This window comes from Thermobia domestica, chromosome 5 (assembly GCF_964235325.1).
Source record: "Thermobia domestica chromosome 5, izTheDome1.hap1.1, whole genome shotgun sequence".
NCBI lineage: Eukaryota > Metazoa > Arthropoda > Insecta > Zygentoma > Lepismatidae > Thermobia > Thermobia domestica.
Window position 1 is genome coordinate 191,936,782 of NC_137458.1, and position 21,225 is coordinate 191,958,006.

General features: G+C 34.7%; 1 protein-coding gene across 2 annotated transcripts in view; it reads right to left on the reverse strand.

The window, feature by feature from the left end:
• LOC145684748 (uncharacterized) overlaps positions 1–21,225 on the reverse strand; it is a 1,464,901-nt gene that overhangs the window by 761,494 nt on the left and 682,182 nt on the right. For both annotated transcript variants that reach the window (XM_081757122.1, XM_081757121.1), the window contains exons 7-8: positions 13,519–13,763; positions 5,440–5,563 (exon numbers count right to left, since the gene is read on the reverse strand). In XM_081757122.1, coding sequence (XP_081613248.1) covers positions 5,440–5,563; positions 13,519–13,763 — 369 coding nt within the window. The remainder of the gene's footprint in view (positions 1–5,439; positions 5,564–13,518; positions 13,764–21,225) is intronic.

A 21,225-nucleotide genomic window follows, 5' to 3' on the forward strand; every position in this document is an offset into this window, starting at 1 on the left:
GGTTACTTTCAAAACAGTGGCCTCTTAGTGGCCAAACGATCAGTGATTAGTGGTTGTGCTCATTAAGACCTTTTCTCAGGATCACAATATCTACAACATATCACCGTTTCAAGTAATTGCTATGAAATCCAAAATAACGTTAAGTTCTGTTGTTCGCAAAAATTTGGCTCTGTAGTTACCAAACGGTCAGTGTTTGGTGGTTGTGTTTATTGAGACTTTTCTCAGGATCACAACATCTACAATACATCACAGTTTCACTGATTTTCATTGAAATCCAGAATATCACTATGTTTGGCTGTTTTCAAAAAAGTGGCCCTGTAGTGGCGAAATGCTAGTGTTTGGTGGTTATGGCCATTAACACTTTTTTCGGAATCACAGTATCTACAACATCACGGTTTTAGTCATTTTGAGCAAAATCTCGAATGTCGTTTTCTTCGGCTTTTTTAAGAAAGTGGCCTCGTGGTGGCCAAACGGCCAACGATTTGTGGTTGTGCCGATTGAGACTTTTTCTCTGGAACATCATATCTACAACATAACACGGTTTCAAGCAATTCCACTGAAATCCAATTTCCATAAAGGTTGTGCGGGGTCCTTTCTCATTTCGAAGGAGCATTGCCTCTGCAAAACTTCTCTCTAAAAAACTTCAAACCCCGTATTTTGTACTTTGAAGTCATCTTTGCATCGGCAGAGTTTCGTTTCTTTAATTTTGTCCTTTTAAATTAAAGATACCTTTTTTCTTTAAAAAAAAGGGACCCTTTGCCTCCTTTAACCTGTTTTCCGAAAGAAACAAAAAACATGTGTGAATTTATTTTCGGTCTTGTATATATGTGCCAAGTTTCAAGAAAATCGGATGAAGAGAAATCCTTGTGAAGCTATCTTTTTTATACTTTCACTTTTTGGACTTGACAGGTAGTTTGCCCCAAAGTCTTCAATTTCTTTATTACCTCAAATTGCATTGTAAATAAATGCACTTGCAAATTTACAATATTATATACTGTAATATCTTAGCCTATACAATTTTCTGTCCCCGAAAAGCAAGAGAATTTCTCCTAGAATTTATCATAAGAAAGTTTTTTATTCCTCTCTGTCAGAGATTTGCATCCCTTTTGGCCTTTAGTGTCATTCATTGAGAAAAGGTGCACACATGACCGCTATATGCAGACATGCTCTTAGGTACGGTCAGAGATTTGGAAGGTAGACGATTTATTATTATTATTATTATTATTATTATTATTATTATTATTATTATTATTATTATTATTATTATTAATGTTATTCTTATAGGATCCCATCTCTTTATCTTGTATGGGAGGCCCGCTTGTCAGCTAAGCCACTGGTGTTCCTTATTCTGTGTTTCTCTCTCTTTATGTGTCGTGTGGATGTTTGATTTGGGGCTGTTAGGCTTTTACATTAAACCTTTACATTATATAATCTTTTTCTTTTTTACGATATTTTCTTTTGGAAAAAGGAAAGAAACTGCTTTTCTCTTATGTCTGTTTCTTACCATTCATCTTGTTTGAACTGCTTAGGTAAGATGATTTTGTAACTTTAATGCCATCCATTGCCATCACGATAATAAAATGTTAAGTCTTAACAATTTATTTTATTCTCTAATTTGCAGTTTGCCACACTGATATATTTGTAACAAAATTGAGGTTTGGTCCAACGCCTTTCGAATTCGCAACCAACCCAAACGCTGAGCTTTTTGGGTTGCCTGCTATTGCAGGAAAGGAGAATTGCAGGTGGTAATGCACTTTTGGAGTCGTGTATACCTTATGTCTGCGAGATATCTGAAAACGTAATCACCCAGCAGGCGGGAACTCCATCGAGAAAATGTAATCATGCTCACATGATTAACAGATTTCATTTTCATTTCTCGGATATGTAACCAAATCGACCTTATTAACCTTCGTACACGTAAGAATAAGACGATTAAGCATTTGGATTGGTAAACTCTGACTTTTTCAGTATTAAACGAAACAAAATGGTTCAGAATGAAATGAAATCTTTAAGTTGTGCGTTCCACGTTTATGCCGGCTAGGCTAAAAGCGACAATGATGATAAGAAATGATTGAAAGTGGGAGAAAACGGGAGAACCCCAAGAAAACCCACCCAAATGGTGTTTATCCACCACAAAGTTTACTTGTTGCGAGCTGGAATCGAATTCAGGACCCCATGTACCAGAGGTGAACGGTCTACCACTGAGCCATCGCGGCTCCTATTCAAAATGAATTGTGGGTAGGAGTGGCTGAGGATGTGTTGGTACTTCGGAATGTGTCTGTGAGTAGATCCTATCTTTAAATTCGTTCGATCTGGCGCAAGATCCACTTCACCTCTGGTTATTTAGTAAACAAACAATTTTACTATACAATTTATCGGCATAATGACTGCAAACTACCCCCAAAACAAAAGTTGCACTGCAAGTCGATTCTGGAACACATAAAGGAGACAAAAATCAATAAGGAATTTCTGTGATAATTATGATGAGCATCAGCACATATACTGCATATCTAGGCCAAATACAGTTCGATTTGACATGTTTCAGTCCGATTCGGCACCACTCAGCGCTAGTGATATCGCACTGTGAAAAACATGCTGACTTGAGTCAACCCGGGGTAGTTTCCAGTGCAAAAAGATCTAACAAGTAAACCTTACGTTTGGGTGAATCGAGTTGCTGACTGAGACACATATGAGAAAGTAGTACTAAATGTGGTCAGTATTTCACTGAAGTTGTAGGTGCGAAGCTCCAGGGGTTTAGGAGATACAGCTACCAGAACATCACATTATAGTACAGAATAGTCTTCTTACAGTTGGAGGTAAAAGCCCTGTAAGGCCTCTTGTAACGACAAAAGGTGAATAACTAATATATGGGTACATATTAGGACTAGGGGGAAGTCATATAGTAAGGGTATACATGACGGCGTCCATCTTGAAATCCGCCATTTTGAATTAAGGTTAAGTTTTTAAAATAGGAATAGGGTCATGTAATACATGATTTAAGGCGCAAATTTAATCAGAAGAACAATGGTGACGTTAATTTTGATTTACGGGCAATTGGTAAAAAGTTACAGGGAAATTAAATATTGTTGCAGCATATGTATTAGTCCTTTACCCCACCTTGTCAATTTTGTGTTAATGATAATAATTAAATAAAAAGCAGGTGGATAAATATTAGATCTATGGTAAGAGTTGCCTTGATGGCGGCCATGTTCAAATCCGCCATTTTGAATCAGAAAAAAGTTTTAAACAAAACGCATAACATTTACACCTTATTAATAGCAAATGTTACCATAAATCCAACGGTATAACCATTTTTGCTTTATCATTATCCAGCATTTGTTATCGCCACCATTGTATTTCTGACTAACTTCTAGCCCGAAGTCATCTATTGCATTACTCTATTCCCATTTAATTCCCATTTAATTTTGTGCTGGTTAATGATAAAGCAAAAATGGTTATACCGTTGGATTTATGGTAACATTTGCTATTAATAAGGTGTAAATGTTATGCGTTTTGTTTAAAACTTTTTTTTGATTCAAAATGGCGGATTTGAACATGGCCGCCATCAAGGCAACTCTTACCATAGACCTAATATTTATCCACCTGCTTTTTATTTAATTATTATCATTAACACAAAATTGGCAAGGTGGGGTAAAGGACTAATACATATGCTGCAACAATATTTAATTTCCCTGTAACTTTTTACCAATTGCCCGTAAATCAAAATTAACATCACCATTGTTCTTCTGATTAAATTTGCGCCTTAAATCATGTATTACATGACCCTATTCCTATTTTAAAAACTTAACCTTAATTCAAAATGGCGGATTTCAAGATGGACGCCGTCAGGTATACCCTTACTATATGACTTCCCCTTAGTCCTAATATGTACCCATATATTTGTTATTCACCTTTTGTCGTTACAAGAGGTCTTACAGGGCTTTTACCTCCAACTGTAAGAAGACTATTCTGTACTATAATGTGATGTTCTGGTAGCTGTATCTCCTAAACCCCTGGAGCTTCGTACCTACAACTTCACTGAAATACTGACCACATCTAGTACTACTTTCTCATATGTGTCTCAGTCAGCAACTCGATTCACCCAAACGTAAGGTTTACTTCTAAGAATTACTTGAGATGATGATTACAAAAAAAGAAAAAAGAAAGAAGAAAAAGAGAAAAAGTAGTGCGACAGAAAATAAATTACAAAAGTCTTCAGATAGTTGCATGAAGAATTGCATTAAAGAAAGAAATAGATTAGGAATGTTGTCGTATACGCAGGAAACATTATTAATGAATTTCGTAATGGTGACATAGCAACTTAATACGATTTTACTTTGTTTCTTAAGATCTTCAACCCTTTTTGAAACAAGGAATATTGTTTCTTAAGATCTTCAACCCTTTTTGAAACAAGGACTGTATTCCTCTCTACCTCATACGCGAAAAGATGTACCTAGGTATAAGTTAGATTCTGAGGAAACAGTTTTAAAATAGTCTGGCTTCTACCTTGTTGATTTTGGTGGGCTTTTGGTAAATTATTTCTTGGTTTTAGCTTCAAGAAAGGCCACGGGCGAGAAAGTGTTGTGGAAACACTGAATTGGTATTGAAACAATTATCATAACACATAAAACAAGTAGTTATTTATCGTAGTCGCTTTTTACTTACTTAACGTAGCTTCTAATTTCATTGCTCACGTTTTTCATACTTTACGTTTAAAACCAAGGTATGCGTACATGAATTGTGATATAATTTCCAATCCATTCTTCGACAAAAATTCGCAATTCTTTTTTTAAAAGTTAGCCTCTAAAAGGTAGTATTGGTTTTAGTGTCCGTAATTTTACATATTTTTCTCTAATTATGTAATGGCATTGTCAAGCAGAAAATATATCGTTCTACAGCGCTCTTTCACTGCCTACACTTCCCCTCTTTTATCAAGAGATGTTAACAAAGATGAATTTCTGAACAAATTCATTAACAATTTTGAATTTTATCTAAAATGTATAACGAATATAATATTAATCCAGAGGATAATGAGTGTTTTCGTAACGATAGTGACAATTCTGTTCCAAGCAATTTAGTTGTAAGAATTATGTAATAACTATGAGTTGTCAAATAGAAGAAACCAAAAGAGCCTTGAGAATAATACACTTGTCTGGAATTAGATATAGTTCGATCGAAAAAAAATGAAATGAAATATTTGAGTTTTACGTCCCACGGTTATAGTTTCATTGAGTTAACAGGACTCTGTAGTGGACAAACATCATGTGCGTATGCTCCTTGGCGTTCTTCCGTTTCCTCTCACTTTCTTCATTTCACTATTCCATTCATTCTTATCATAACCATCTCTTTCAGTCTATACAGCATAACCGTGACAACTAAAACTGAATACTCGAGTAAGGTTTCATTTTCTCGAAGAAGGTTATTGCAAGTGTTACTTACAACTGTTGCTTTCCTTGGTGGTTGTAACTCACTAATTTGTGATTCAGCTGGAGCAGGCAACTTCTCTGGTTTTTCTTCAGAACCGCGGATACTTCTTTCTACTTGATTTTCTTCCTCGCTCGTCCTGTACATATAAAAAACAAACTGAATATCATACATTATATTTATTGAATATTCATAAAAAGATGAGATTATTACAATCAGCTTCCGAAATCTGACGAAATTTCCATGGTGGTAATAACTTTTGCTCTACTTTGTTAATAAGCAATTTGTAACAAAATTAGATTCCACTTTCTATCTAAGCTATGTTCTTCTATAAATTACAAGGGAATAATATTTCCAGGGGGTGGGATATTTTCAGCGAGTGCATACATACAACGTGTATATCAATCAACTCGTCTTGACGAAAGAAAGAGATCGGTACCGGAAGTTGGTCACTTCCAGAAAACTACTTCCTGTACACGGCACCGAACAGTTCTCGGTGGTAGGGTATTTCCAGTGTTGAAACATGTACCAATCAAATCGTCTTGACGAAAGGAAACGATCGGTACCGGAATTGGTCACTTCTGTTCAAAAACTTCTGGTCCACGCTCAAATTTCACCAATAGAATATGGATTCTCTCGCGAGCATATAGACTTTATCTCAGCGTTGTTATTCCTATTATCTGTGTAATGAACAGATTCCGAAATGAAAAACTGAAGTCAACTTGAACAAAACTATAATATACATTTATGATACTATTTCGAACCGCACCCAATTAAGAAATGTAGAATTAATCTCATCAATGGTTAATCATTTACTCTCCTCTAAAAGTAACTTTCAATCTACCATAAGAAACAACTTGTAACAGTGGAGGTATGACATTGACATTTTAATAACAATCTTAATATGTACAGAAGTCTACACATTATTTTTATGCTTAATCTTTTCATTAATTTTTTCATCAGATTCCCAGGTTTGAAAAATCGTTGCATTGTAACACTGAAATGAGCAAGACCCAAGAGGAACTAATTAAACGTTGAATAATGACAGAATTCAACCAACGTCTTACTTCTCACCAGGAAGTACGCGGTATGGCTCAATTTCAGAAGAGGCTAATGAGATTAAAGTTTCATGAATATTGAAAATATGGGCAACGGATGAAAATGCAAAGTAAAAATTGAACTTTTGTTCTCTATGTTAATATAAAAATATTAATATTTTGTCTGCTAAATAATTGAATAACACAGATAATGTAATCACTAAGGTATTCGATGCATTTTTATTATTTTCCTACAATATACCATAGCTAACTGTGACTAAATGTTTCTTCTGCAATTCTTTAATTACATTTTAGAGCCGGAAATTTATTTTTGCAAGCGAGCCGCATAGTTATTGTTACATCACTGGCTCTAACCCACTGTGGTAATTGAAGGGGGAAAGGGGGAAAATTCCCAGGCACCTCTGAACACTTCCCCGGAACCTTTTCCCTTTGTGCTTTCTAGGGCGGGGAACTTGGTAATGATATGAAATCTTAATGTGTAATTAAAAAAATAAATTAATAAGCAAATAAGAAATCAAATCATCAGTTTTTCAACTTACTACTAAGGAATCTGTATCAAAATGGGTTTTACTCCAAGAAGACAGAGTGAGAAGTAACATCTCCTGAACAGTGAAAGGTTGAGTTCTCTGTTTCGTTAAAAATGATTTTACTGTGAACAATGGATATACGATAGTTTTTTTTTTTCACAAATATCTGTTCTACCTTTTATTGTATAATACACCTCTTTTAATCTAGAAGGTTAACTACTAGAAGGTTAACTACTATTGCAGTTATGCATATTGTATCTTAAATTTAACGTGGTGTTCTAGTGATTATACAAATTACAATTATGATCACACTTTATGAAGCGTTCTCACAGAGGTACCCAAGTACCTTTATAAGCTATGTAGGGGACACCGGGGCTGGTTGAAACATTTTTTACATTTGCCCACATAACTTTTGTAATATGTATTTGAAATTCACAAAAAATGAAACAAATTAAAGTTTGAAACCTCACCTCCTATTATGTACAGTTTCATCCTTTTGTTGATCCACATTACGGAGTAAAATACAATTTTCTTCAGGTCTGCAAGTGTTACAAGCAACACCGTTCACGGGCCAGATTGAAACACACCGTGGGGTTGATTGAAACAATGGGAATATATTATTCTAAGTTTTACTTTAGCCTTTATAAAATGTAATTAGCTATCATATAATGTGTATTCTATACAAATTGTGAAACAGATCAAAACTATTTTCACAGCCATACAGAAAATATGCTTGTGACAATGATAGAACATAGTATTGTAGTACTGCATTATTTGTTATGTAGCTTCGCGAAAACTGCATCCTTAATCATAGTCGGAATTGCAATTCTGGCATACGAAAGGAACTGTTTCATCACTGCACATTTCATGAGTCCAAAAGTGGCATGATGTACATTTAACATACTTTTCACGAGGTTTGCTGTTAGTATTCATCTTCTGAACTGGAACTAGGGTCATATTTTTTCTCTTTCTTTGATTTCTTGTTTGGAGATAGTTTCTTTGCTTTAGTAAACAGTTTCTTTTTCGGTAGTACTACTAAGCTTGTGCTTCTTCATGTTTGTAGTTTCTGAAATGACTAAATTATTTCAATCATAAGAACTCAAATCATTTTTTAAAAAATAAATTCATCGTTTACATAAGCCCTGACTATATGGAATTAAAAGCGAGATTGGTTGAAACACTGGAAAATTTGTGTTTCAACCAACCCCTTGCTGTCCGCCATAATAAGAATGAAAACAGTGACACACACAATTCGTTAAATCTAAATGTAAACAATGCAATTTATACACGAAACTTCAAATCACTTCCTGAATACTACATATACTTCCATAACATTGTTGTTCTGAAATAGTAAAAGAAAAACAAAATTTCTTAAAAGTTACTCAACACCTTCGAAAACAGATTTTTCTAGATAAACTGTGAACGATCACTGCAACCTCCATGAAACTTGTACACAATGAAGACAGTTGACTAATGTTGCTGCACTAGGAAGACAGAGTTGCTAGACCCATTTCTCCATACTTTTTCGCTACTCTTTCAACCAAGACGGTGTTTCAACCAGCCCCTGTCTTCCCTATATTAGAAATCTGATTTTTAAAGTCTTTTGTGAGGAAACTTCTGTGAACTGAGAAATCATAACCTTTTCCATATTGTACAGGAGTATTTTCCTGCGAGTAAAGTTCCTTTTGCAATGCGTTGAGAAATTAACACTTACTTTGCAAGACAGTGATGTGTTTTGGGGCCTACCGGCGGTAGTCCTAGAATATTACAAAATAAAGATATTATAATATAAACTAAATTATATTAATAATTTTATACTTGAGTATCGTCTTTCAATGATACAAGTTTCTGAGAACTGTATTATTTAGAAAGATCCACCAACTTCTTTGCACGCAGTCTGTCTCGCGAACTGAAAAGGTCTTCGATATGGCACCGCAGCAGAAACCACTCTCTAGTTACTACAGCAAGAATCGTATCAGAGCATTCTCCTTCGCTCCATCTCTGCCCACAGCGTACGACCGGGCTGCCAGGTAACAGCAGTTACCTCTACAGAAATCAGTTTCTTGGGCGTGAGCGAAGAGTAAAGGGAAATTATACGAGTAATGGCAGTGCATTTTGGGGTTCTATGTGAATTGTTTTAGACATCATGAGCCTTGTTCCATAGCGATTTGTTTAACGCAACGAAAATTTTGTTTTGCAGCAGTTTGCGAAGCTCTTACAGACTGAGGCTAGTTCTTTGCTAATCGCCTATTTCAGCGTTCATTATTACTCGGGCATCTTCCATTTACTCTGGTGAATAGGGTTACCACCTATCCAGTGCGAAATGTAGCGATACTTCATGCAACAAATAAAGGTAGAAATGTACGATAGTTTCTCTGTAATACTAATAAGGTAATGTAAGTCTTGCAAGTGAAGAGAAAATATTTATCTACTTGATAAAAGGGTGGTGCAAGTTTTTTTTTCTTATTTCGAAGACCGTATAACAACGTGAAAACTAAACTATAATAATAATAATAATAATAATAATAATAATAATAATAATAATAATAATAATAATAATAATAATAATGTACGGGTGCTAAAAAGGTTAGTGCTAGCCCAAGCCATCAAACCAGTATACGCCACTGCTGCAAGTATACTCTCTTAGTACAAGTATATTTTAGGAACACACTAACTCCACCTCAAAGTGCTTCAATTACCACACTGCTCTAACCTCATATTTGGAGAGAAGTACAATACAATTAGAATCATTAGGGATATTTTTACCTTAAAAGGTAATCACGTTGCTCTATCACGTGAAGGTTGGTTGATTCATTACGAAACTTCCAACATGGAAGTAGATATAAAATATCCATTCCGGCGAACTTGCAACTATTAAGTTTTTTATATACAAAAATACGTAAGATATTTTACGAAAATTACTAAACCTAAATTATTCTAGCGCAAAAATGTTTCAAGAGGAAACATAATTATTTAGAATTTTGTAGAATTTAAATAGAAAATCTTCTTTTGTGTTTGAATTTTAAATTTAATGGAATAGTTTCCTTAGTTGATATTCAGGTTTTGAAAAACTTGACTATGATCTATGTTACTCATAATTAATAGCGCAAAAGCATATAAAAAGGGAACATAATTATGTAAAAGAATATAAAAAGGGAACGTAATTATATAAAGTTTTATACATTTTAACTATAGAATAGGATCAAAAATTACTTAAACATATTTATTTTTTATCAATTCCATCATTTTATTTTTCTTTTCTTATACTCATGTTCTATTTTTTTTTATTAATTCATTCTTTAAATCTATCTTGCACTAACCCAATCTGTGGCATGTATCACACCTTCTAATACGAATCATTTGTCATCGTAGAAGCTTAATGCTAAACTGTTTTCTTCTATAGAAAATATATTGCGCTTTTTACTTTGAATTGTATTCTGTACTTTGTATTGTTCCTTATCTTCTAAGAGAGAATCTTCATAGTCCTTGAAAGATATTTCTGATTATTTTACAATATTTGATTTTATTTCTTTTACTTTTCTTATTTGATTTTTTCTTTTGATTCATCTTCTTTATTACCTTACGACCGATGGGGATCCAGATGGGGTAACCACCGTCACTTATGGGAGTCCGCGGTGCAGTTACTAAAACGCATTGAACTTCCATCACCCAAAAATTTCATACATCTTTGATCCGGTTATTCTTTACGTCTCTTTTAACCACGGGGAAGGGGTTCATAGAGTTTACAGGAAGTTAACTTAAGTCAACCAATGTTTGAATAGAAGAGTAAATGTATCCTTGTACTGCACTATGTTAACCATATGGTAAATTCATTAACATGAAATACACACAAATATGTTCGAAGCTTACCTGAAATATTAATCCCTTCTTTCAATAAAATATCACGTATAGATTTCACATCAATAATAAATAATCAACGAACCACAAATAAATAATTATTTAAAAGAGATAAAATAGCATGCAATGACTTAACCTATTCAACTTCACTTCACATGTAAATTTTGATAGGGCGAAAGAATCAAAATAATGTGGGATATATAAATTCAATTTTGCACTATTAACTTTATAAGCACAGATATAATTTCACTAAAAGAAAATAACCATCATGGGTGAGGATAGTGGCCATTCGTGTTACCGGAAATCGTATGTGAATATAGCCTAATGCGGTAGCGAAGTTTAGGTGATCATCATTTATAAACACTCTTCACAAAGGGGAATCGACTATTTTCTAGCATTAATTGGGGAATTAAAACTTAATTACGAAATAATTTCTCTTCCTTGGGATGTAGGGTATTTTCCTCACTTCTTCCATTGCCTTCGCTGTCATTGAGAGAATGAAACTTTACCAAAATTCTTCTTGGTTGACTGGTTTTCTTGTGGTCACATTTTAAGTACGAAGCAGTTGAAATGCTCCGGTATTCACCTTGAGGCGTAAATTACATGTTTTTATTTTTGTAAACATACTTTTCAATTATTGTAGCATTTTGTTTGATTTATGTTGGTGTTATAGATTAAAATTCTAAACTACTCCTTGTGAGTGAGAACAACTAGTACAAGCTAGTAGCACATTCACATCTCTTAATCTCATGTCAAGTCTCACTGCGCGCCTCATAAATGTTGCTTTCTGAGACAGACAAAGAGTGCGTATGAATATGCCTTTAGAGCAAAAGCCACTTCCTGTAAAACACTTAGTTTTCAGGTAGTTGCTCCTCTGATAGGAACTGATTGATTAGTTGTTAACAGTATATTGATTACACTTGTACATATAATAAAATGAATAATTACTGTTTATTGCAAAGTATGCAAATAATAAAATGTAGTTCGTTGCTTCGCAGTTCAGCTTGTATAGAGGTGGGGAGAGAGGCACGATAGCGTTATAACCTCTATCTTGTTATTTCTTAATAGCATATTTTTTTTTTTTATTTAAGACCTACAACGTTTTTTATTCTAACACCTTTAAGCTCATATTTAAATTTTCCTAATATTTTCTTGTTAACCTATTTGAACTCGTATTCATTATTTTCTTTATAATGAGATATATATAAATGTTAATACATATTTTCATATCTCCATATACGTTATCTGTTTAAATATGCGCTATAAGCGAATCAGTATCACTCATTAATAATTTTACTTTATCTCAATTTTACTATATCTCAATACAAATCATATAGACATATTTTACGTATATCTATGACAGCGTTTCTCGACCTGAGAGTCGCGACGCCAGGGAGACTTTGAGAGGATTTTGTGTGGATTGCGAAGATTAGTGGAAGAGATAAGTATAATTAGAATCTAATACCGGAAAATATTTTTAAATATTATTTGCGATTTGGTTCTAGTAAGCATATTTTTATTTTTATACATACTGTCAAATACAAGAAAATGGATCTACTAAACATTTTTCAACGATGGAGAGTTGTTTAAAAATCAATTTAAATGAAAGAGATACGATATGAAACTAACGAGAACTCCATCTTGAAATACCAGTAAATACAAGTGCACAAAACCTGCATATTGAAATACAATTAAAATTGAAAGCTAATGAGATACCTGAGCATGCTGTCATTTCACTAAAGAAGTAATATCCAGTTCAATCTCACATTATCGTCATTTAAAAGACTCAATAACTTTTTTAGCGGCTGTCCAAGTTTTATTAACGAAAATTGGAAATCACTATATTTTTTATCATATCATATTATCCAAAATTAAGAAAATTATGAAGCTTAAACATTTTCAAATGGCCTCCATTGAAAAACAGTATGACGGACCGGATTCGGTATTTGTAATATGAATGAATTGACCGAATTTGGTTATAATCTATTCGCTTTTAGGGAAGTTACTGTATACAAGAAATTGACTCTACTATTAGAGAAATATGTGGACATCATGAGATATTCTCTATAGATATATTAAAAATTTCAAACAAGCTTACTTCAAACCAGAAATTATAAGAGGGTCTATGACAAGAGAGTGTATGTATTAAAATAGGAATCGCGATAAGAATTAAGTAGAGAACCAGTGATCTAGGACATACCTTTCAACATAGATAGACTTGTTAAAAGTTATTTTAGTTTTATAGGTATCAATAGCAAGTAGATTTTTGAAAAAAATGTTCTATCTTTAAATGTATGTTCTGCAACTAATTTTTCAACGAAAGTTTTATTATGTGGAGGTGTTATATCTACTCTCTCTCTCTTATTTTTTCATTGTTTTCCCGAAAACAGCATTATTCGCCAGCTTTCACAATATAAAGTGAAAAATCAGTTTAAGCCCCAAAGCCAAGAGAGGCATAGTCTTGTAGGCAACAAAACCGGTTTTGCTTCTACTGTCAATATGCCTTCCTTCCTGTTGCAGTGCTCCATATCAATTTCTGTTCTGTTTGTTAATTTTCAAGACCTCTCTATATTGTTCGTTAACTGACAGCGCTTAAAATCCGTCAAGAGTGATTCCAATGATAGTTAAGAAATAAAATAAGCGATATTTACCTTTTAGTTAATACTTCTCCTTCAGCTGACTCTGTGTATGCTTCCTCGCGTGTCTCTTGTCTTTCCTCGATAAATTTGATTTGTTGTAAAATGTCTTCGTCTAACGTGGATACTTGCTCTTCTTCGGTTGGAAATGTCTGAGTTCTAACACCATCATCTGTCATACTGACGGACTTCGCTTCTGCTATATCTCGTAAGAACATTTCGTCCAAAGGCATCTTAGCTAGGTCAGGACCACCAAATGTCTGCAAATATAAGTTGGAAATAAGAATTTAGAAAAGGTTATTATCTAACTGAGATTATTGTAAGTATACAAAGACAAATGATGTGCTGAGAAATGTGCATATGTGGAGAGAGAAATTGAGAATTACTGATTCAAAATAAACCATAAGAGGCTAAAGCATGTCCATTTATATATTTCACACATAAGTAAAACTAAAATGAATACTTAAGTATTTCATATTTTGAAATGTAATTTTCAAAGTTTATATTCAGAACATTTCTCAGATTGATCTAATATGTTCGGTCCACTGCACCAAATACCATTTTAAAAGGCATAGAAATCAAAGTTCAGCTATCGCCTACATTTAGACAGCCGCACTTTTAAGTACCCCTAGGCTCAAAAAATAAACAAAAAATTGCGCATATATTATAACTCACCATTTTTCGCAATTATTCCATTTTCCTTACGTTTATGGGTAAAATTTAGTTATTAGAAAGTAGAGAAAATGGAAAGGAACCCATCTAAGGAGATATTTCCAAAAAATATACTAAAATAAAAATATAAACAAAAAACAAAATTATACTCGGTTTTGTGTATACTGGCAATAATGCTTTCGAGGATTTTTTTGCAGTAGCAGAGCACGATTGCAGAGGAAATAACACGATTGGTAGGGGGAGAGTTGAATGAAGGAATTGGAAAGTGGAGTAAAATGTTGCATTTGTTGGCTTAAACCTAGGGTGTAAATTGTCTGCCAAATATAAATTAGCTTCTGTAACCACGATGTTGTACGAAAGTAGAGAACCAAAGAGGAAAACTCTTGTCTTAAGTTTGGAAGTGACATGCTCTATAGCCATGAACATTTATTTGTTAAGAAAAAGACCGGAAATAAAAGTTAGTCTCTGTGGTCAAGTGGGTAGAGTGGCGGACTGCTAGTTGTTACACTGTTTTGACACCAGATGAATCCCATCCCATCCATCTTTCTTTAACAAAACGTTATAGAAAGTGTATAATTTTCATGTTAATAAGAACCGAAACAATATAATAAGGAAATAACTTTCTGTTTCCCCTAATGATATATTTAATAAGAATTAGTGTACTATTAGTAATAGCGATTCTTTTCAATTGAAGGTCGCGGTGGCTCAGTGGTGGAGCGTTCAACTCTGGTGCTTGGGGTCCCGGGTTCGATCCCAGCCCCCGCCAAGTGAACTTTGTGATGGACAAACATCGTGTGCGTGGGTTTTCTCGTGGTCCTCCCGTTTCCTCCCACTTTCTTCATTCCACCATTTTCATTCATCACTCGTCATCACCGTCTCCTTTACCTAACCGGCATAACCGTGGGACGTAAAACTCAAAAATTTCATTTCATTTTTCTTTTCAGTTTATGGTGTTGTATAGCTTCTCTTATCCTCTTTTTTTGGAATAAGAGCAATTTTGTCTCCAATAAAGTGTGAAAAATATAGGGCCTATATAGAAAGAAACAGACATCTTAGTACCAAACGTGATGTACAATGATGAAATGAACAAGTTTCCCGTCACTGAAAAAGAAAGCCATAGAAAATTATTGAAGTTGGTCTTTCTTTAGGTTTTCAGCATGCTATTCTTTATAAGTCTGTACTTTATAAGGCAAGATGTGCGATTATATCCACAAATTTAGCTAGGGAGTGAAAGATGATTTTTATACACAAATATTTTACAGGTTTAGGTGCATGAAACATTAATACGCCATGATCTCGCTTATCTGACCGTTTATTCCACATGGCGCATTATCCGACATATCACTGCAGGTAAAAACTAGCATCAATCGGCAAGAAGAACTGCAAATTGTGGTCTTAGTCTGTTTTTGGTGCACTGGATTCTATCGCATCGCACGCCCGTCTACACCATTACTTATATCTCTATCATTCAGTGCAGGAACATATCCAGGAGGGAAGGGGTCCAACACGAATCCTAGCAAGGACGTAATTCTAGTGTTTTAAAACTATCAATAATAATAATAATAATAATAATAATAATAATAATAATAATAATAATAATAATAATAATAATAATAATAATAATAATAATAATACAGTTCCGTATTTCTATTAAACTTTTTCTTGCTTTTCATTTATGAACCTTTTTACTTTACACAAACTGCATTGTAGAACAAGCGAAATAAAAAAAAAATGAGAGACTTGTAATTAAAGAAAACTGTCTGCTACGTATATCACATAACAAAAATAGCAAATGGCAATGAATGTATCGTTCTAATACATTAACGTTATAAACAAAACGGAAACGAAATTTTAATCCCATTTAAAAGTGTTCTTTAATTCCACCTGGTATCAATGGTATTACGGTACATGTTCTTAGAATTATAACAAGACAACAACGCATTGCCCACAGTTTGGACACTGACTCAAAGTAACCTGATATAGAAGAACTTCAAAAGGGAAAAAGCAGGTTTATTAATAAGTGCTTGAGTTTTGAAAGGGGACAGCTTTCAGAACCTCACGCTGGATATGTCTCTGATTCAATGCATTATATTTATTTCTTACAAAACATGATTATTAGATGCGTAATATGTAAAATTATATCATAGTTTGACTTTTAATAGGTCTTTTCTTAACGCATCCATATTATGCGGCGTTCTGTCTGCCTGTTTCATGTCCGATAAGCGAAACCCTACTGTATTTCCAAAGATAACATATACACAGGGGCTAGAGGTCTGCATGGGCCGGAATTTTTAGCCCGGGCCACGCCCAGCCCCTTGAATTTATAATCTGTAGGCAGGAGTGGATTAAGGGCGGAGCCTTTGGAGCCCAGGCTCCGGCCATGAAGCTCAGGGTCCCTTAAAATCCCTCTGTTTAAAACTAAAATATAGCAATCAACTTATTATATTATAGGCTTCACACCCACTGGCGCAAATCCCGGGGGGTCGAGGGGGACATATCCCCCCAATCTTGGCCCTGGGAAGGGACTGTCCCCCCAATAATCTGACGTGAAAAGTGCCTTTTTGGGATAAATGTGATTATTTGTGTTCGACTGCCACAAAGAAATATAAGATGAAATAGATTTCTCTTGGCTTTTCCACCTTTCAAACTGAACTTCGTGCTGTAGAGCGTTTGGTTGTCTCATCAATATGTATTAATTCCACTTCCGCTACTTGGGCACTAATTGCAATAAATACCAGAGGAAGATATGCCCCTCTCCTCATGCTGGAAAGTTGTCTCAGCTGTAGGTACGGGCACAAATTCCGGGGAAAATGGGGGGACATGTCACCCCAACATTGGAACTGGAAGCTCTCCCAATAATCCGATTTAAAAAGTGCTTTTTGCAGATCAATGTGATGATATGAGTCCGACTCCCACAAAGAAAAGTGAGATGAAATTGGTTTCTCTTGGCTTTTCCATTTTTAATGAAAATGAAGGTACGCGACTGTGCGTAACGTAACCTCATGTGAAATTTCCTCCTTTGTCCTATTCCCGAGCATACGAAGAGTATATAGACTACCCAATGCCAGTAGAACCCATCTTTTCAGTAAATGTGCATTTAATCTATTTGTAGTATCAGTCTAGGCATATACTCATGCTTCGTAAACTAACTAACTCTATGGCCTATGGAACCCGGAGGTTCAATGCCGCGTTCACAAATGCTCTCCACTGACTTCTATCCTTAGCCAACTGGATCCATTTTCTACTTTGGATTCCTATTTCTGCGAGATCCATCTTAATATTGTCCTCCCATCTGCGCCTTGGTCTTGCTAATGGTCGTTTTCCGATTGGTCTTCCAGTCAAGACTTTGAAAGCGTTTCTACTTCCTTCCATCCTAGCTACATGACCTGCCCATCCAAGCCTCCTAGACTTGATGACCCTAACAATATTTGGTAATCCGTACAAATTATGTAGTTCCTCGTTATGAAGTTTCCGCCATTCCCCATTCCCGTTCCTATTTGGTCCGAATATTCGTCTCAGGATCTTGTTCTCAAATACTTTTCTATGTTCTTTCCTCAAAGTAAGCGACCATGTTTCGCAACCATACAACAGGCATGATTATCGTTTTATATATTTTAAGCTCCAAATTGCTCCACAGAATTAGAGACGACAAGAGATTTTGAACTGAATAATAACAAATTTCCTGCTTTTATTCGACATTTAATTTCTTCGTGAATATGATTTTCGTCCGTTTATATTGATCCTAGATATTTGAAAGTATCCACTGTATCAAAGGTATTATTTAAGATTTTAACGCAATCAGAATTTGCCGTATTACGGTCCCGACTCACTTCCATGTATTTAGTTTTCTCTTCATTTACTCTAAACCCATGTCCCTGCAAGCATTTAATAAGACCTCTGCATTTCTTTCTATTGTTCTCCTATCATCCCCTATTAAATTTACATCATTAGCGTACGACATAACCTGGTGAATACCATTCAACTCTAGGCCCTGGTTGTTATCTTTGATTTTCCTTATAATGTATTCCAGACAAAGTTGAATAATTATGATGACAACGCATCTCCTTGTTTAAGGCCATTCTCGACGTGAAAGCTCGTGGACAAAAAGTTTCCTGCCCGGACTTTACTTTGGGATTCATTTAAAGATGCCTTAATTAATCTAATTAGCTTTTTTGGTATTCCAAATTCTGTAAGAACGTTGTACAATGTTTCTCTCGTAACTGAGTAGTAAACCTTTCTAAAATCAATAAATAGTTGATGTACCGGGGTATTGCATTCCCACTTCTTTTCGAGTATTTGGAGAAAGGTAAATATTTGGTCGATAGTTGATCGATTTCGTCTAAATCTGCACTGATAATACCCAATAATTTCATCTGCTTATGGGGTCAATCTTGCTAATAGAATGTTGAAAGGGTTTTATGGTATGATGATAGAAGAGAGATGCCTCGATAATTATTATAGTCAGTTTTGTCGCCTTTCTTGTGGATTGGAGCAATGATTGATTCTTTCCTCTCTTGTGGCAATTCTTCCTTGCTCCAGATAAGAAGGATGAGTTTGTGTATCTTATTCCACAAATTTTCGCCTCCAGCTAAAATTAACTCAGAAGGGAATTTAGTCTACACCCGGAGATTTGTGTTTCCTTAATTATTTCTTTATAGCGATTTCTACTTCTATTTGGTTGGGTTCTGGAATATATGGTTCTGCGGTGTGTATCTCCTTTCCTCCACGCACATTAGTTTTTGGCTGCGTGTTAAGCAAATCGTCAAAGAAACCTTTCCATCTCTTTAAAATGCTATCTGTATCAGTGAGAACTGTTCCGTCAGCTTTCTTTAATATAAGCACGAGGGTGATATCCTTTCTTAAATTCGTTGATCCCTTTATACATGTCCCGAATGTTTTTATTTTTACTATTATCTTCAAGTTCCTTAATTTTAGCTATCAAAAAATTGCGTGTCTTTGTTTTAAAAGGTTTGGAAGTTTCTCCCCTGATGTCTACGAAATTTTGTGTAGTTATTTCATTCGAATTTTGTAGCCAACGTAATTTTATCTGTTTTATCTTCTCTGTTAGTTTAGTGCATTCCTGGTCGAACCATGATTTGTTCCTACGTATTTCCGTGTGTCCCAATTTTTCTTTTGAGAAAGGATGCTTCGTAAGAAAAGAAAATAATTTAATTGCTGGAATATTTTTCACTATATTTTTAAGGTTACATCTGTTAACTAAAGAGTATATGACATGCGTCAGATTTCTATAACGATTTCTGTAATGCTATTGAGATTATCATCGTTTTTCTCAAATAAGAGTCTTGTTGCATCATACGTAATTGATATGCTTTCTTCATAGTTTTGGGGGAAGTCATTATTTATATTATTATATTAGTATGAAACAATTTTAACGTGGATTTTTGTGGATGCCTAATTAGAAACATACCAATTATAAATATGCATCTATTCAGATATCAGAATGTGTTCACACGGCAGTGATTCTTAATACTGATATGTACTACTACTTCATCTACATCGCCTAATATATAATATACTCTACAACAGGTTCATCTCAGAAATCAGATTCATCTATCGTAATATGAGTTTCATCTCCCTTCCCTAGAATAAGCCTCAAATATGCCCACCTCCCAATGTTGAAGACAACCAATGGCGTATTCAGGATTTTGTTTCGAGGGGCTTTGCCCAACACAGGAAAGCAAGTGGGCAATTGTCCACCTGAGTTGGAGAATTAAATATATTTTAATTTATGCATAAATTGAAGTTATAATGGCAAGAATTGCAGACCGATAAATCCTATAAGATATGATACAAAAATTTAGGAGTGAATCTAACTTTATTCTGTTCATACAAGAAAAAAGAAGCATCCTCTTGGCCTACCTAATTTCCCGGGCTAATTATTCGCCCGTTTTGATTTTCTTTAATTCAAACATTCCCTTCTTTTAAAAATAACTAAACAATATAATTTTTCCTTTGTTTTAATAACTTAAGTCCCGTCATGTTGGTGTGGAACACCAGTTTAGCTTATCAACTCCTCTTAGTTTTGGTGTGATTGATTATGGCCGACTTGAATCACAACTGACAACGGTCGATAAAGTATAAGAGGCGAAACGAAAGAAAGTAACACCAAGAAAAAGAAACAGAAAAGTAGAAAGGACGAAAGAAAGAACAAAAGGACGTAGTTCTTACATGGAATAAAATTTGACAAATATAGTATTATTTCTGAACAAAAAGCATAAGAAAATGGAAAGTCAATGACATTTTTAGAAATAGTAAGAAGGATTATTGTTGTACGTGCATAGGCGCGGAACCTGGGGACTCAGACCCCTTCAGCCCCCCCCCAATATTACCGATGAGGGGGCTGAGCCCCCCAATATTTCAGTTATGTTTTCGTATTATTTCTTCAAAATACTTTTTCCAGACAGTATTAGAGAATAACTACTCAGGTGCGTTTTCAGTTTCAGAATACAATATTTAGTTTTCTTTAGTAAAATTAGTGTCGTCAAACAACTATTTTTCCGTTTCAGAACTTTTAGTGAAAAGAGGAAAGAGAATACTTTTTTTTTCTCCCGCTCCCAGCTTCAATTCTTTACTGCTGACTGTATTGGTGAGCATTGTCTTCCTGGAGCATCAAAACAGAGAGAGAGAGAGAATTGCCGTCATTTTATTACTATATGAGCGGATGTAGACAAGTATAGTGCGCCTTTCTTTCTAGGAATTTTGGAAGCCTTTTGAACTTCCCCTGCTAGCAGTTGCAACACATGGTAGTTTATATAGGGGTTTATGACCCCTGGTTGCAGAAAATCAACCCTGCTTCCCTTCCTTTGTTCTGAATTTTTTCTTTCTATATTTTCAAATATTGAGTTTTGGCCATTTTGTGGAGATAACGCAGTCAGTAATAACGTATACTCCGATGTGTTTTGTTCCAAAGTTTCGTGTCGTGTCGGTGTGTTAGTTTATCGATAATGTTGACAGAAGAAATAAAATATTATTGTGGTGACGTGTTATTGTTTCAGTTTTCTGGAAGAAGAGGAGCGTGAGTTTTAGTGA